At 40.7% G+C, this 18,100-nt stretch overlaps 2 protein-coding genes across 10 annotated transcripts in view; both read left to right on the top strand.

Annotated features, from left to right (window-relative positions):
- Positions 1-417: 417 nt before the first annotated feature.
- txndc16 (thioredoxin domain containing 16) lies at positions 418-16,435 on the top strand. 3 transcript variants are annotated; one of them, XM_028571631.1, is made up of 20 exons: positions 418-887; positions 1,124-1,304; positions 1,478-1,560; positions 1,682-1,755; positions 1,891-1,965; positions 2,728-2,849; positions 3,046-3,136; positions 3,499-3,658; positions 4,551-4,720; positions 4,953-5,013; positions 5,113-5,230; positions 5,740-5,886; positions 6,000-6,059; positions 6,691-6,886; positions 9,044-9,174; positions 10,085-10,169; positions 10,516-10,657; positions 11,709-11,896; positions 12,080-12,270; positions 14,186-16,435. In XM_028571631.1, the coding sequence occupies exons 2-20, from the start codon at positions 1,148-1,150 to the stop codon at positions 14,404-14,406; spliced, it is 2,472 nt and encodes an 823-aa protein (XP_028427432.1). In that variant the 5' UTR covers positions 418-887; positions 1,124-1,147; the 3' UTR covers positions 14,407-16,435. The 3 variants fall into 3 exon arrangements, with proteins under 3 accessions (XP_028427432.1, XP_028427434.1, XP_028427433.1); XM_028571633.1 differs by lacking the exons at positions 418-887; positions 1,124-1,304; positions 1,478-1,560; positions 1,682-1,755 and having other exon boundaries at positions 2,766-2,849; XM_028571632.1 differs by lacking the exons at positions 418-887; positions 1,124-1,304; positions 1,478-1,560; positions 1,682-1,755 and having other exon boundaries at positions 1,915-1,969.
- The window catches only part of nid2a (nidogen 2a (osteonidogen)), an 85,449-nt gene continuing 83,368 nt past the window's right edge, over positions 16,020-18,100 (top strand). For all 7 annotated transcript variants that reach the window (XM_028571606.1, XM_028571610.1, XM_028571611.1 and 4 more), the window contains exon 1: positions 16,020-16,098. The gene's annotated coding sequence lies outside the window, so the exon portion shown is untranslated. The remainder of the gene's footprint in view (positions 16,099-18,100) is intronic.

Below are 18,100 nucleotides of genomic sequence, written 5' to 3'. Positions count from 1 at the left end.
TGTCAGATGTGGCAGTGCCCGCCCCTCTGTGTGCTGGTAATTGGACATTTTTATAAGTCAAAACTGTTCCTTGATCGTATTGGACATAAGGAAGCAAATAGGCGTATCTCGCAGAGAAAAAACGCGTCAAAACAATTTGCAGACATTTACGTCAAGTTAATGAGCGATAACCACAGTTGCAGAAAAGTGGTGTTGCCTTCAAAATAAAATCTTAAATAGTTGGCGTGCACGTAGTCCCGCTTTGCCTAGCGTGCACGGAACAGCCACCTTTGGGATTACAATTAAAACAACTGTAAAACAGCTGTATTATCATCAGCTACACATTCTTACAGTATATTTTCCGTGTTTATTATGAAAGTGGTATGCATTACTCAAAACGTCGCAACAAGTATTTTATTTTAAAACAATAACAGGAAGTACTGTTTTAACTCCACCAGCTTGACAATGTTTTGCGAAAAGAGCGTCATTCTCTCAAGACACATTTTTCAAATTGTATTGTGAAGCTTGGTGAAAAATAACCTTGCTTTTTCAGTGGTTTAACGTTAACTTGCATCTTCCACTGACATATGCCGACATGTAGCTTTTAAATTCGTAGCGGTTTACGTTAGCTAGCTAGCCAAATAAAGACATGGACAACCATCCAACAGTAGGCAGCTAACAAGCCTAGCTAATGAACCAGCCAACGTTAGCATTAACATTCCTAACTAAAGCAGAAAGCGCAATTTTTTGACTTTCTTCGGGATTTACACTCGTAGGATAAGCTGCTGCTTATAATTAGCGTCATAATGTCTTTATCTCCTTTCACCCCGGTTTTAACTGCGGTTTGAAACGTGTGTGCCACTTGGAAAGACAAAAGTTGAACTTTAACCCCTCCTCGACTTTCTCAGGTAACGAGCTAGCATTTTTCTCTTACAGCTTGCTCATTTCAACACTATTACATAATGTAGGTCATGTGAATTAATAGTGAGTGTTCATATTGTTACCCTTCCTTGGTTTGTTTGGGATCATTTCCATCATCACTGTCTACATGTCTTTGACAGTTATACACAGACAGTATAGTTATTTTCTGTTTATTAATCGAAGCTAGTAATACCACTTCTGCATTCTCCCTCCCACCCCACAGAAAGCACAAAAGAGCCTGATCTCCATGATGTGGATGTGTATTGCTGTTTTCCTGCTGTGGATGAAGTCAGGAGGATGCACAGAGAAAGCGAACACATCAGACCTGATGGAATACACAGCTGCAAACTTCTATGAGAAATTGCATTCGGGGAAGATGATGTTTATCTATTTTGAGCATAAAGGTAGGCCTCACACAATCTTTTCCACATTTGTATTGCCATTTTAAGTAGTTTTTAAATACAGCAAAGGTCCAGGGACTTGTCAATATGCAGCGCAAAAGTTCCCAGCTAAATCTATGTGGTATTTAAGGCCTTTTAACCCATTAATCAAGGTTAACAGTATTTCTCTGTCTCAGTCTCTCGAACCATCTCTCTCTTCTTGGTGGAGTTGGAGAAGTCTGCTGATGCTCTGCAGGATTATGGAGTACTGGTTGGCAAGGTAACTGTAGTCCTCGGTGCTATGTGTGCTCCATCTGTCATAGAAGTTAACATTAAAGCTCAACGTTTCTATTAACTTCAAGATGTGGACAGTTCAGTATCTTTTTGTCCTTTCTGTTTAGGTAAACTGCAATAAAGAACTGGTTCATGCATACTGCACAGAAGAATGGGTGCTGCACACAGTGTTTCTGTTCAGGTGGGATGTGTGGAGTACAGCAGTAGTGGGAGCTGTTGAGTGTATTTGTTGACTCAGGTGACATACATGTATTAGATGCATTGTATTGGCATTTTCTTTAATCTTTCTCTAACTCTGCCCATGTCTTTCTGCCAGGGGTGGTAAAGAGTTCTTGGGTTTTGATTTGGACACTGTGTTTGACGTCAACTCCATAGTCTCTGAAGTCCTCTTGTAAGTAAGCAGCACTCCTCAGTTATAATGCAACCCAGTTGTGTGAGGCGGCTTTAACTTTCAGTCCTTGTTGTGTGTTAATATGGTTTAACAGTATAACATTACTTCTGAAGCTTGAAACTATATACACTAGCAATTGATTGATTTATATTGTTTACTGCAATTCTTCATGTGATTTGTCATAGTGTCTTTTGTATTTAATATTACCCATTGTAGTGTTTTATATGTCATCTCATGCAGACTCCAACAGGTCAGTGTTTACAGATTTCGTGGTTATGTGCTACATTTCAGAACCCTTCAACTTTCAGCACAATGTTCAATAAGGAAGTTACTAGGGCTGCAACTAATGACCTATACCGTGACCATAATCGATTAACAGATTTAATCTACAAAATGCAAAAAACAATACTCATAAAAAGTTCTCAAAGCCCAAGGTGATATCTTCAAGTACCTTGTTTTGTCTGACCAACTGTGCAAAACCCAATATATATTTAATATACAATGATGTAAAACAAAGACAAACGGAAATCTTCACATGGTTTTTGCTTGATGACTGAAATTTAGTATTGATTTAGGAGAAAATAGTTGCTTACAAATGCACTCCTGTTTGAGTAGTGTTTGCTAAAAAAAAGCCCTACCGTGACCAGCTTTTTTGGTTCTGGTCTCATAATCACAATGCAGAATATCACCAGATTTGCCCTTTAAGATGTAATTGGCAGTTAAATGAAAATGGAGATTTGTCTCTCGGTCTTTCTCTTCAAGTGCCATTCTGCGTGACGAGGTAAAGTATGTTCACACAGACACTGACCTGCTGGCCATGGAGAAGGCAGCCAGAGGGAAGAAGGATATCGTGCTGGGTTACGTCCGCAGTCTGGGAACACAAGGTATGAAAAAGAAGGAGTGGATGGATACACGGAGGCAAAATGTCAGTGATAGAGATGATCTGGCTGCTGATTAATTGACTCATGGATCGTAATTTGTAAGGTGGCGTCTTCTAATGGAGACAAAGATAGTCTGATTGATTTACTTTAATGACTAATCAAATTCATTGTATTGTTTCTGCTGATTGTGTTACTTTAGAGCACAGATCGATGATGGAGACAGCGTATGTGTACGGATCCAAATACCAGTTCATCCTTATAACTGGAGGCCCAGTTTTGAAGCACTTAGGGTAGGTTCTTTTGTCTTTTTCCTTTCTTTTCTCTGAAGACCATCATCAAAAAACATCAAATGCAGAAATATCTTTTGCAAGAATGGTTTGATCCCTTCTGTAGAGCCATCAAGATGAAGTGATTTGGGTTTTTGTCAGACACGTGCCACGTCACACACTGCATTGCCAACTCCACAGGAAAATTCTAGGGAAAATTTGTCCTGCCTTAGTACATTTGTTGTCTCAAAACATCTGTTTTATTCTTTTCATGTGGTGATGTTGAGGCAGTCCAAAAAAAAATCTAAATGTGTCATCAAACCCCAGAAAGCTGAGAAGTGATTTTTACTAGAAAAAGTATTTACTGTGTGTCTCCTGTTTTTCAGTGTTAATGAGTTGTCTCACTCGTCTCGAGTGTGGTTCCTCCACTGTAGAGTTCACAGTGGGTTTGTGATCCCGATGACGTGTCCTTTGACCCTTATGAGGAAACCCCTGTCCACCCTGAGCCTCCACTCCTTTCTGCAGCTCATGGAGGCTCCACTGGTGGTAAGTAGGATGGACATATAGAGCCGCGGTGCAATACTGTGTACTTTTTATATTTAAAGTTATGTCTAGAGCCAAAACAATTAGTCTATTTTTCACATTGTGATCCCTTAAAACAAAGCATTGTCTACTTTTGACACCGTGGTTGCATAGGTCTACTTGTTATGACCAGTTAAAAAAATGTTTTTGTTAATGTCCATTCACAAAAAAGAGCAAAATTGTATGGCAGAACCATGTTTTTCTAGCTTTTCTGTCCTGTTGATCTTTTTGTGACATGATTAGTCCTGTGGCCCCTTTAAGGGGTCCCGACCCCATGGTTGGGAATCACTGGATTAGTCAGTCAGGAAATGAGGGAGAGAGAGAGAGAGATGGGGAACAACATGCAACATACTGTAGGTCCCTGGTTGGGCATGCAGTGGTTCATGGTCGTAACATTAACCCCTAGATAACCAGGCCACCGGATAAAGCCAAATATTCCCTAGTTCCAGCTTTTAATTAGCTGCTTTTGTCTGATTGGTAGTGAGCTGAATATATTTTGGGTGGACAAAATAAGCAGTTAAATGACATTATGTTAAGCTTTAGGAAATGATGTTGTGAGTATTTTATTTAATAATTGTTAACTGCAACCCTAAATACAGCACTAATGTGTTTGGGGCAGAATGTGTCACATCTGTGCCTGAAAAACAACAAAAGTTCTCTATCTCGGTATATTATGAAAAAGGAAAACATATGTCAAAACCGGAGCCAGTCAATGTTTGGCAATTTGCTTATAACCTTTTTTTTCTTTCTGTTACTTGATTAATCGAAAAAATCATTTCAGCTCTGCCTATACTTAGACGTTGCACACTTTAAATCATTGTACTTTAAATTATTGTATGTGTCTCTCCACTCCCAGTCTGAGGTTTACAACGACCCCTCCTCGGTCCAGCCCCCCCAGTTCCCCTACCAGCAGACCCCCCAGGTCTTCCTGTTCTCTCGTCCCACAACCGCTCACCTGGACCTGGACACGGCCACCACTCTGGCCTGGAGGCTCCGTGGCCTTGCCCTGCTGCTGCTTGTACACAGGTAAGAAGCTCAGGTACATATATATATATATATATATATATATATATATATATATATATATATATATATATATATATATATATATATATATATATATATATATATATAAAATCTGAATACATCATCATTGGTGGGGTGTTAGGTATTTATTTTGCTGTATTTAATCTTGTTATAGCTTTCAATTATTAATTGTGTGTGTGTGTGTGTGTGTGTGTGTGTGTGTGTGTGTCAGGCAGAGTCCTGCAGTGAAAACCCCCGATGAATACAATGCTGCTTACAGGCTGCCTGAGAAGGTATAATTGTCATACATACAGTACATACAAAATAAGATTACTCATTATTTTCCCCCATGTGTGTTTTACCTTTTTGTGTGTGTGTGTGTTTGCTTTGAGAGTTCAGAGGTGAAATATTTGACCTTGAACGACCTTGATGAGGTGTTGGAGCTCTTTACAAATCAAGAGAGAGAGGAAGAGGACGAAGAGGAGGACGAGGAGGAACATTCCCATTTTGGTAAGTGTCTGATGGTAAAATGGAGAGAATTGGTTAAATTCATTGAACTTTATTTACCCGTTAGGAACTTCATTTGTGCAGAGCATCAGTGTGTGTTTAACCCATATACCCAACAACACAACACAGTTCACTTTTCACACAGTCACACAGTTCACAGTTGTTTGTACAGTTCACATACTCAGAAACACAATACAATATACCACACACATCACATACCAGCAGTCAGAAGGTACAAACTTGCAAAGAACAATACATGAAGAATGAAGATAAATGACATAAAAAGCATTAAAAGAATGTTAAAAAATGTATACATAAATAAATGATTAAGTTAATACATTAATCAGCTATTGATGGGTTGGACGGATGTAGCCCCGAAGCTCAACATGGCTCTCTTAGTCCTGAATGACAGTGGCCTGTGTCTCTGACCTGAGGGTAGAAGACTGAATAATAGAGATACGTTAAACAGTGGTGAAGGAGGGAGAAATGAGTGTTTCTGTGTCTGCCTCCAGGCCATTTGGACGATGAAATTGCGGCGTCTGTCTACGAAAACCGAGGCGACTTGCTGGACATGGACTCAATTACCCAACTAACCTCTGACAACTTCCACACCGCAGTAGCTCAAAGCAGCCTGACAGTGGCGCTCTTCTACCTTAAATGTAAGCCACACTCTCCTTACTGTCCTGTCAAGGAGGGGAAGCAAGTGAATGTGAATTTTAAAGTAGAAATACATGTGGATGGAAGAAATTGCAGTTTCTGCTTTCACCTCCAGGGGATGCTGCTTCAATGGCGTTTCTCAGCTCCTTCCTTGACGTTGCAGAGGGTCTTACAGGTAAGCAGGAGGGCACGGCAGCATGAACGGAGTCCTAATGGCAGGGGTGTTTAAAGTCTGACACTGTGGGCCCCCTCAGACAAAACTGAGACAACTGCTCCCCCCCGCGCAATCTTAAATTGCTGACTTTTCTGTCTATATGGCGACAGATTTTCAACAACAGGGCAAACATCTTTATATGAATGAATAAAGGAGAGTGTCAGTAGTCCAGGAATGATGAGCCTCAGTAATGTCAACACAGAAACTTTAATACTAATGGATTTTGTAACTCTTTATATTTTTCTTTGTATTATTTCAAGTTGGGGCATAATCACACTCTTAAGTTTTGGAACTACAGTTCCCATAATTTGGGATCTTTGGGGGATGTAAACAGAAACTGTAATGTTTCCATGGAGTCATGTAGTTAGTTATGCTACAGCTTGAGCTCTGTTTTTCAGCCTATATATGTTTATATTTTGGCAAACTGTCACAGACAACTGTCACTGGATTATTTTGATAGTGAAGCAAACTGAGTAACATGATGATGATGCAAGTTGTGGAGTTGGAGGAGATTACTTTGAGACATGATCAGATCTGACGAGTTTTAAAATGACTTGATCTTGATGTTTCCCTGATGAATGAATCTCTCCAGATTCCGGGGTCCAGATGAGTGCGGTCGACTGTGGAGAGTGGACCGACCTGTGTGCTGCTCAGCCGGGCAGCTCCCGCCCGATCCCGTTCCGGCCAATCACGGCCTTCCCCAGCGTCTTGCTGCTCCGCCCCCAGGAGTCGGCGCAGCACTACAGAGGCATGCTGGGTACTGAGGCGCTGCATCGCTTCATCATGCTGTGAGTTTTCTAAGAATCCACAGACATGAATTTGTCTTTGAAATTATTTTGAAATCAGGAGATGCATTAACATCATGATATATTATAGTCTTACATTCAGCTAAGTGCTCTTCCAATCCAATCCAAATTATGGAACATCAAAATAAACGAAACAAAAGGTAATCCTTATTAAAGGGGAACTATGCAGTTTTTTTTAGCTTAATTTACCTCAACTGAACCGTTTCGGAGTCATTGGAATGGTTATATGACTTTTTGAGTTGAATGGTGGTCGTCTCGCTCCCCCCTAGCGCCTGTGAGCGGAAAAACCACCCTAGCAACTTTCGGCTGGCGAGCCCAAGGGGGTAAGCTTCGCTTCAGAACGCGAACCTCCGATGGCGCCATTTTGTTGCTACAAAGCGATCACCTCTTGTTAGCATTACACTGACCGACTTTTTTTTTTACGTCACTTGACTGCGAATAACTTTACATCTGAAGCGTTTAAAGACTCTATTTGTCCATTGTTTATTTATAAAGAAAACCCGACAATGTATAAAAGGCTTCATTACCTTGTATCTCACGTTATGGCTCCGTAGCAGACGTTTTTGTAAAAATAAGCTAACGATTGTGTCATAACCAAGTGACTTACTGTCGCATAGTAGAGGAATTACCGTACAGTACAGGAGAAGCTCGCAGGCAGTTTTGACTTACATTAGCTGTTTAGGTTTAATTACTAATGTTAACTAGCATGTTAGTTAGCAATAATTAGCCTGTGCTTATGTTATCTCCTTACATACACCTACACTCTCCGTCTCTGTAAGATTGGAAATGATTGAGATTTCTCTTGGCACAGCTACCAGAAGACTTACAACTTTCAGACACGTTGCTCACGTCACATTTACGTTGTCTCTGTCAGTTGGAGGCTGCGCAGTAAAGCAAGAGATCACCGGAAAAGTGCTTCTAATAGCCTTCACTGGTCTCCGTCCAGAGCAACGGGGTCTATTGGTCCATTGTATATATGTCAATGGGCGAGCCGCCGGCCTCAGCGTCAGGAAGTATGGCGTGATATCAGGTCTCCCGATGTAACGAATTGCTTCACGGCACTGCACACATACACCCATCCAGGAACCGCCTAACAAGGTAGCAATGGAGTTTTTCACACTATCGTCATGGCTGAGCCGGCAAAAAAGAAGAAGAAAGCTAGGAAAGCATTGTTGGAGGATCAGAGGAAGAGGACACGGCAGACTGACCGAGTGAGTTTTTACACAGTGTTGCCAAATATCTATTCCGAAGCTGTAGGGGGAGCTCTATAGAGAAACCTGCGGGCAAAAAACAGCGAAGAAATGGTCAAAACTACATAGCGTCCCTTTAAAGAAATTATGCAAATTTTGTTTCTTGACAATTTTAAATGAGAATTTTACACATCCAGTTCATTTCGCTTATCATGGGGAGTACTACTCAGCCTGTGGAAACTGTTAAATACTGGCATCTGTGACTCTGCAGGGAGAGAAAATAGCAATCATGTCATAGTGATGTCAATAGGGTTATTTCTGCTTGGCCCTAGACTAGGAGTGGGAAATACCCGAGGCACCACGATATGAAATTATTGCAATTTTAAACATATTGCGATATTCTGCAGTATATTGCAAGTTATTACCTTTTTTCCAACTTCAAATTATGTCCCCAGAAGACAACATTGTCAACATCTGTTTTATCTAAAAAGATACATTTCTTTGTTAATTCATCTCACTTCCTGTAGTTTGTCTTGGACATCATGTCAGCTCCATCAAGTGGCAGTGTTTTACAAAAAAGAAAAAAATGACATGATTGTATCAGAATGATACAAAAAAAATAACAGGAAGCACACTCGGATATACGCTTGGCCACATGAAACAGCAGGAGGATATAAATCAATGTTGGGGAGCTTTTACAAACATATTTTCAGATTGTAGGAATCTTGAAATTGTTGCTTATGTTTTCTATAATTCAGGAGATGTTTTGTCCTATAATCCCCCAGAGACTTCCATGCTTGTATGTCATCAAGTCTCTTGACTGAAGAGAAAGAAAAGAGAAATGTTGTAGTATATAATATATACATATATAGCCTTTAACCTGGACCAGGACATTGTTATATTATTTAGTTATGTCTGTGTGCGTGCGCGCGTGTGTGTCTTTAACCAGGAGCCACCCAGCTTCTCCTGTGCTACTGTCTACCCAAGAGGAAGTGACGTCATTCCTTCAGGAAGTGCCTCACCCTAAGCTAGCAGGTTATACGCCTGACAGAGTACTGGGACTGTTTGAAACACACAGAGGTAGGATGCTATAATTGTATGCGTTGTTGTGACGCATGAATCAGTGCGCATTTTTGGCTAATGACGACCTTTTGACATTTTCTAATATGGGATGCCTCAATAGCTGAAATAAAAATCAGGACTTTATTCACTTTTTAAAAGATACAGCAACTGTGCCTCAGGGTTAGGGTTAAACAAAGTTAAGTATAAGGCTGGTGGTGTTGTATATTTTTCATTTGGAGTGTCAACGGGAGTTCAGGCCAGAAAACATCCCTGTGGTTGTGTTTGTGGGGACATTGCCTCAGGTACCAGTGAGACATGGAACAGCGTCGAGGAAGTCCAGTTTGAATAACAGATATGTGAGATCACAGGCTTCTCAGACCCCAAAACACTGCATAACAGTTTATAAAACTAACCACCGTGGCAACTATTTAGGATTGCGAGGTAAACAGTGAAAATTCAGGGGTTCATGTTATGAAGTCGTCTACCAAGAATATGTGCTTGCACGTATCTGATTGCCGACCGTGGTGCCTTGCTGGAGGTCGGCTTGTTGTAGTTTGGGCAAAAGAAGCAAGATTCGACTTTTTTGTTTCCTTCTGCATTGGCAACCCACTGTGTCGATGGTCTTACAGTCAGTCTGATCTGGGTCTTAGGGAGTATTTCTGGTAGCAGGAAGCTGAATGTGTGATGCAGTTAAAAAGGTATTTAGTATTTCTGGTAATGAAGGATCATGTCACTTTGTGCAACTGCATGGCACGGAGCTCGAAGATATATCAGGCTTTGACACACTGCATACTTGTTAACAGAATGCATTAATTGTTAGTTTTGTTCTTTTCATGTTGACAATAAGAAAAATATGGAATATAACCAACCTTATCCATGAGCCTTGTCATGTAATGATGTATTATGGTGATGTTGCTCTGTCTTGCAGGTGCACCACTGTTTACTGAAGCAGCGAAGTCATTGAGAGGAGAGGTGCTGACTGGACTGCTGACAGATGGGCTCGCAGAGAAATTGTAACCGCTCTAATTTCAGTCTTTCATTTCTAGTTCCAAGGTTGTCCCTGGCATTTTGAAGTTGTAATTTACTTGAAGTGCTTTTGTTTGGATTTGACAAAACACATTGTAACCAAAGGATGAAGAGGAGAGGTCTGTTTTTAAAGGGGAATTCTCCGGAAGCCTTAGCAGCTGGTCAAAGATAATTCAAATTCAGTCAGGTTTTGAAATGACACTTCCATCAACGCGTGATTACATTTTGTAAAGGGTAAAATACCCTTGCGTTAATAAATAGTCTTAAAAATGGGCTAAATGTTTGACCTGCAACTGTTTACATATTTATTTAAGTTGTGCGTTTGCTGTGCAGGGCAGCAGAGCACTCTGTGGACCTTCCTGCCGTGTTGGTGTTTCCATCTTGGAGGACACACGCTCATCCTTCCGCGCTGCCTGTGTCCAACTCTGCTGAAGAGCTGCTCTCGCACATTAACACTGCTCTGCTGCATCCACTGGTGAATCAAAACGTGCTCGATTGTTTGCAATCTTTCTGTGTATTGCATTGGGAAATACTAAACAGATACTTTACAATTGTCTGGTTAACAGTTCAAACTAAACCAAAATGAAATCCCAATGTCTCGCCAGCCCAGATTGTGAGCCTATCTTCATTTACATCTCATGAAATGAAATAGCCGTAAATAAATGACGACTTCTTGGACTTCTGTGAAAGCCAAGATTGAATCGTTCACGGTATGTCACAGATAACAAACTCCATATGTGGATCCGCAGGGTTTGAACGTGGTGTGTTCAATACATTCAAGGGCAGAGTAATGCGTCACATCTGAGTTTACATTCGCTCATGATGCAGTCGTGTGGAAACTGCTATCTTCAATGCAGATGTTGCTCAGCGAGACAAGCTTAGCTCGCCCTTCATGTGTTTATTATTCTGTTTTGCACTGATGAATTTGGCAGCAGATTAGTTTCTGGTGCTGTGAAGGGAAAGTGTAATAGCTGTGGTTGGAGGTCTAAATCCTACTGGGGAAAATCTTTTCCTTGAACAATAGGGCACTTTGGATGAAAGGTCTAAACAATAAAACAAATATGCTTTTAGGTGGCGCTTTTGATCTCAGTTTTATCAAGACTGGAAGGTCTGGTCAAGGTCTAGCAAGTCTAACCAGTTCAAAGCAGAATTTCTAAAGAAGATAAGTCGCTTAGGGGACTGTATGAAGATGGATTTAATCAGTAAAATAATTGCTGCCTCTAACATACTTTGTGCTGACACTCACAAGCGGGTTTGATATCCAGCAGTTTAGCGTGGCATCTGCAATAAACGGCAAAAATCACTAATGTGTAAATCTCAGATATTTAGCAGGAACTGGTCTTTGTGCTGATTTTGTATAAGCTATTGCCAAATCTCTAAATCTTGATTTTTATTTTGGGTGTTGTTGAACCGTCGGCTTCTGAAGTGCTTACTTCTACGTCTACATCTATCTTGCAGAGGAAATCACTGGAAAAATGTGTACATTTGAATGCCTCCTAACTTTTTTATCTCCGTTTCATCTCTAGCCTGAGCTGACAGTGGAAAACCTGCCGTCCTTCCTCTCCCTGGGCAAAGCCCTCCTGCTCCTCTTTGTGGGAGAGGAAGAAGATGAATTTGGGCGAAGGCAGAACCAGGTGCTGGTGGAGGAGATGAGAGGAGTGGTAGAGTTGGGAGGGCGGAGGATGGAGCCATACCTGGCCTGCTGGATCCATCTGTACGTACATCAGTCCTTCAGTCATTCATCAAAAAGACCCTACTACATGGCTCCAGCCATTCATCACGTACACAGACAAAAACAACACTCTTATCGTGATTTGTTTCTTATATTCTTTATGGATATATTTTATATATTTATTATTTTAGAATAATATACGTATTTTGTTGGTCTGTGTTCCAGTGGCCGTACTCCAGCCGGTATGTCTGTCCTGGGATCATACCTGGGCTCTATGCCCCCCCTCCCTGCTCTGGTCCTCACCCATTTGCCCTCTAGGGGTGAAATCTACCAGTACCCCCCCAACATGCCCATAGGGGCCCCCTCTGTCCTGCAGTGGCTGCAGAGAATCGAGGATGGGACTGAGTCAGCAGCAGGTAAGTTGAAGGAAGTGCTGGACAGCAAAGAGTTAAGTTAAGGAAATACAAAGCTGCAGTATATAGGCAAGTATATAATATGATAGAACAGCACAGGGTGTTTAAACCCTATTTGTTGTATAATAATAGAACATGTTTAGAAATATTTGAACCCGCATCTGGCTCCAGATCTGTATGCCAATACACAGTGGAAATCATGGGATGTTTTTGCCAGATTTTTTCATTTAAGTAAGTGCAAAAGAAAAAAAGCCCAATGTTGCTTTTCTTCATAAATCCTTTCAAAAAGTTACTGGATTCACATTAATAAGTATTCACTTGCTACTTGGCCCACGGTGGGGTACGCAAAATGACTAGAATTCAGTTTGTTTTCTTTAGCAGAAGGCCCTTTTAGCGCCTGTTGTTGAAATGCAGTCTACATCTGGATGTGTTTTCATCTGCAATGAATAACCCAATTACAGTCTCACATTTACACCTGGTATTTTATGCACTCTGGCTGTCTGTATTCTGTCTGCATTGTGAACAAATTAGAATTTATCCCCATAATTTACACAGCGAGCAACCTCAAAAGCAGACATGGCAGGCCACTTGGTAGTTTGGATTTACAGTAGGTCTCTTTGCAATGAAGAGGTTGTCATCTCTCAAGCAGCAGGAGTCGCAATAATTACTTTTTAAACTGCAGCAATGAAGCTCTTATCCACAGTGATTGCCTACTTTACTTGGATAGATTAGGTGACTACCTGCAGTGATGACTTTCCAGTTTCCAGTTTCCTCCACGATGACCTCAGTCAGCTCATTAGAAGAGGCTGATTAGAGCCCATTAATACCTAGTATTTTTCAGAAGAATACAATAAGGGAATGCCATCAAATAATTGTGATGACTTATAAATGTGATTTCATTCACTTTTAGCTGACGGAAAAGAAAGTGAGGCAGGTTGTGTGTCCAATGAGATACTGTAAAATAGAATTCCATAACAATATGGAGCAGTGTGTCTGTTAAAAGTTTCCACAGGAAGATGGGAATGACTTCACATGGAAAAAGAAATGATAAAAAAGATGTGACAGTTACCCTCCTACGGAAATGTAAAGCTCCATGTCTACCCTCTTTCTTACAGTATATCTCCTCTATTGAGGCACACTTAGAAAGCCACATGCTCGATAGAGGTTAAAGGCAGACTAACCTGTTTTCAAAACAGTGACAGGCTCCAACTTGTGGCCTCTACTGAGGCATGTGAAAGGTATGTGCAGGAGGCTTTGAGTTGAGCAGCTACATGTTAAAGGCCCTTTTAAATGAAGGTGATCAGGCTTTAAACCTCAACTGTCCGGAGCAATTAACCGTTGACCTTTTGAACTCTGTAGTTTGTGCAGGTGAGGGCCAAGATAAGACTCATCTCCCTCTATCTATATCGAAATATTGTCATGCAGCACATTTCCATACATTCGCCGCGGAGAAACCGCAGACTGGCTTTAAGTTTCCACATCCTGGGACTATGTTACCTTCAAAGGCAGTTTCCAAAACTCTTCTTTTGAGCCATTAGGTACACATTGTGTGTACCTAATGGTTTTCAAAAAAGCGTTTTGGACTTGTCAATTGCCTAATATGAGTTTTTCAAAGTCTGACTCCTAGAATAAATCTGTCATGTTCTCTTATTTTCTGGCATTATTCAATATCTTAATAGTCATAGAAAACTATTATCTTGATTACTTTGTAAATGTTGACTTCATAGTTATTTTTTCACGATTATAAATTTAACTTCAGGTGAAACATGTTTTATTGCAGTTAAACATCATAAACCCAAAACTATAAAGGCCCAAAGTGCTTTTTTTGTTGCATTAGATTAAAGGCCAGTATCATCTTAAATCCTGTTTCAAATTGCACATTGTTATTATAGCTCTTTGTCTTGGTGTGTCTCTGTAGGGTTGTTGGGTGAGGATAGCTGGCCTCCTGCTGTCAAATTCTACGACTTCCTGAAAATCATGGACATGCAGGAACCCAACTCCGCCCAGCAGCAAACTCCTGAAGAGGAAGAGGAGGTGGACGAGAAAGAGGTGAACATGGAAGAAGATGTGTTAGAAGAAGCGACAGACTCCTCCTCCAGCTCTCCCACTCCTAACAACAACCCTCACTCTGAACTCTAACACAACAGGATGGGAGGAAAATGATACTAAGCCGTTGGTTAAACATTTTTGTTTATTTATTCTTCAGTTTTATTCTTTTGACTAATATTATTAGGCTGTATTTATCATAGGAGATTCATTATTTCCCTTTGGATTTTATTGCCAGATTGGAAAAGATGTATCAAAAAGACCCAAAATGCAACAGATTAATAAAAGACACTGTGAACTTTGGAGTTAAAGGCAGTTGTAATATGAGTTAACACCTTTCCATAGGCGTTTCCTCGGGGTGTGTTTACGGGAAAGTTAAGTTTAAGTTCTGTTTCTTCCTGCTGTGGTTTTGTGATAGATTCCTGGTGAACTGATGACATGATTAGCTCATTTGAACTCCTTTTTAAAGATACTATCTGTGAATGTCTTCCTTTTTTTTCAGTTTAGCTCAGCTGGTAAAGCAAACCAGCAAGTTTGGAACTTGAGGGAGGTGGTTCAGCACCAGGCTGGTTGTGGTTTCTTAAATAGTTTATTTGAAAGTTACAAACAAATTACGCTGTTTTTTTAACCAACAAAGGCATGTTTCCATTGTTGGCATTTAACTGTTACCACATCTGCCTCCCCTCTTATGAAATCAAACTGTATGGAGATTGCAGTGACTTTAGGTGAAGGATATTTATGTCATTTCATTCCACCTCCTGTCCCCAAATGACGAAAGAGGTGGAATAGGTTACTTGGAATTAGTTTGTTTTAATTATTATGGTGGTTTCAGATGTGGTTTCTGGGAGTTGTTTGAATCAACTAGTCTCTCAGTTAAAAGGGAACATCCTTCCTAAACAATGTACTGGTAGGATCCTAAGGGCTCTTGTGGTTTAGGGCAGATTTTCATTTGAACCCATGTGAATCTTCAGCTTCAGTCTTTATCTTTTGTCCAATTACTGGCTTTGTCTCTGCAAACCGATGGAGTGAGCCTATGATCCATGGACTGGCAGTTTAGATGGTGTTTTGATGCTATGGGGGCTTGGTTTATCATACATACAATAAAGAAATATACAGACAGTACATTTGAATTAGATTATTATAGTTGACATGCTGGGCACAATACAGAGAACATTAAACACAAGCTATAATGACATTCAATTCAACAATCTCATATTTTGAGTTTTAAGGTATACACGTTTAGCTAGACAACGGCATCGGGACGTCTTCTGAAGTGTTCTCACTTGAACACAGTATCCCTCAAATTGATGTATTTATGTAAAACAAAATGTATTAAATTCTGATATCTAAATACTTTATCAAACGTGCGAAACAGCGTCCCTCTTTATTGCAACGGTTGGTGCATGTTAGTCTGTGTGGTTAAAAGACGACATTGCAGCCTTTGCACATTGAACAGTAGTGTAGGGAGAAGAGGCCAGGTGAAGTTAATTACAAACCAAAGGATTCAACGAGATGCGCGGTTACTATCATGGCACTGTGACTGCGAAACTGAAGTCAAGCGTGAGCCCCGTCACGGTGTGTGGCCTCAGAACAAACGTGTTAATTTAGTAGAATTCCAATGAAACAAGTGTGAAAGTTAGAGTTCGGTACTAGTTTGCGAAAGATATCCGCTAACTGCGGTTTTGTAAAACAAGTTAGTTAGCAGCCATGGAGGCGAGGAGTACTGTCAACATGGATACTTAATTTAAATGAAAGAAAGGAGAACTGACTTGGACGCCAAATAACGTGAGTCAGATACGTCTCTGTGTTGTCTGTCTTTGCTAGCCTTGCTAACCTAGCTGATCTCTTTCCTGAACTCATTGCTGTGTTTATCTACATGTTAATATTATGGCGGTTACATTCTGTACTGAATTGAGCTTCTGTTTGGTCTGTGAGTTGCTTGAACCAGTTCATACTTTGCTACATTTTGTCTTTAAGCTGTACTGTGTATTGAGTAGTGGTGAGTTAATAACTTGTGTTGAATACTGTCTGCTTTCAGGCTCATTTTTATGTGTATGTCATGTGTTTTATACATGCATTGATACTTTTTTGATGCAAATACAATACATGTGCAAGTCATGTATCTATATGTGCATTGTTTCTTTTTGATGTCAACTTAAATCTATTTATTGTATTACACCCCAATTCAATGACATTTCAAATCTTATTTTCTTAATTGAGCAGGTAGTTTCAAAGTTAATTTAAATGGCCCCTCTAAAAAAATTTCAGGGCCCCATCCGGCCCCTGGGATTTATGTTGGCCACTGCCATCCATACTGAATTTAATTGCAGTTGTGATATAGAACAGATATGAAATGATTACTGTTCAACATAGTCCTTTTTAAAATTCCATTTTGGTGTGAAATTATATATATATATATATATATATATATATATATATATATATATATATATATATATATATATATATATATATATATATATATATATACACACAGTGGGGGAAATAAGTATTTGACCCCTTGCTGATTTTGCAGGTTTGCCCACTTACAAAGAATGCAAAAATCTACAATTTTAATCATATGTACATTCTAACAGTGAAAGACAGAATCCCAAAGAAAATTCCAGAAAATCACATCATATGAATTTATTAAAATTGATAACCATCTGATGAGGAAAAACAAGTATTTGACCCCCTGGACAAACAGCAAGTATTCTGGCTCCTACAAGCCAGTTAGTCTTTCTTTAAGACACAGCCCCAATCCGAACCAATTATCTACATCAAATATACCTGCCTCACCTCGTTACCTGTATAAAAGACACACCTGTGAACACCCAAACAACCAGCATCCAACATCACTACCATGGGCAAGACCAAAGAGCTTTCTACGGACATCAGGGACAAGATTGTTGATCTGCACAAGGCTGGGATGGGCTACAAGAGAATCGGAAAGCAACTTGGAGAGAAAAGATCAACTGTCGGTGCAGTTATCAGGAAATGGAAGAAGCACCACACCACCGCCAATCTCCCTCGGTCTGGGCCTCCACACAAGATCTTGCCTCGTGGGGTGTCCCTGATCATGCGAACGGTGAGGAATCATCCCAAAACCACAAGGGGGAACTGATGAATCAACTGAAGGCAGCTGGGACCACAGTTACAAAAGAAACGGTTGGTAACACACTACGCCATGGATTGAAATCCTGCAGCGCACGCAAGGTCCCCCTGCTCAAGAAGAAACATGTACAGGCCCGCATGAAGTTCGCCATTCACCACCTGGACGACTCAGAAGAGGCCTGGAAGAAGGTGATGTGGTCAGATGAGACCAAAATAGAACTTTTTGGCCTCAACTCGTCGTGTTTGGAGGGCAAAGAACACAGAGTACAACCCAAAGAACACCATCCCCACCGTCAAGCATGGTGGTGGCAACATCGTGCTTTGGGGGTGCTTTTCAGCCAAGGGGACGGGACAACTCCATCGTATTGAGGGGAGGATGGACGGGGCCATGTATCGTGGAATTCTGGACCGACATCTCCTTCCCTCAGTGAGAGAGCTGAAGATGGGTCGAGGATGGGTGTTTCAGCACGACAACGACCCTAAGCACACCGCCAAAGCAACAAAAGAGTGGCTGAAGAAGAAGCACATCAAGGTTCTGGAGTGGCCTAGCCAGTCTCCAGACCTGAATCCGATTGAAAATCTTTGGAGGAGCTTAAAATTCGAGTTGCCAGGCGACAACCTCGAACCTGAATGATTTGGAGGCTGTCTGCAGGGAGGAGGGGCCAACATCCCT

The sequence above is a fragment of the Perca flavescens genome, chromosome 24, assembly GCF_004354835.1.
Source record: "Perca flavescens isolate YP-PL-M2 chromosome 24, PFLA_1.0, whole genome shotgun sequence".
Taxonomy (NCBI): Eukaryota; Metazoa; Chordata; class Actinopteri; order Perciformes; family Percidae; genus Perca; species Perca flavescens.
Note: the sequence above shows the minus strand (reverse complement) of the source record. Positions and strands in the feature narration are given on the sequence as shown.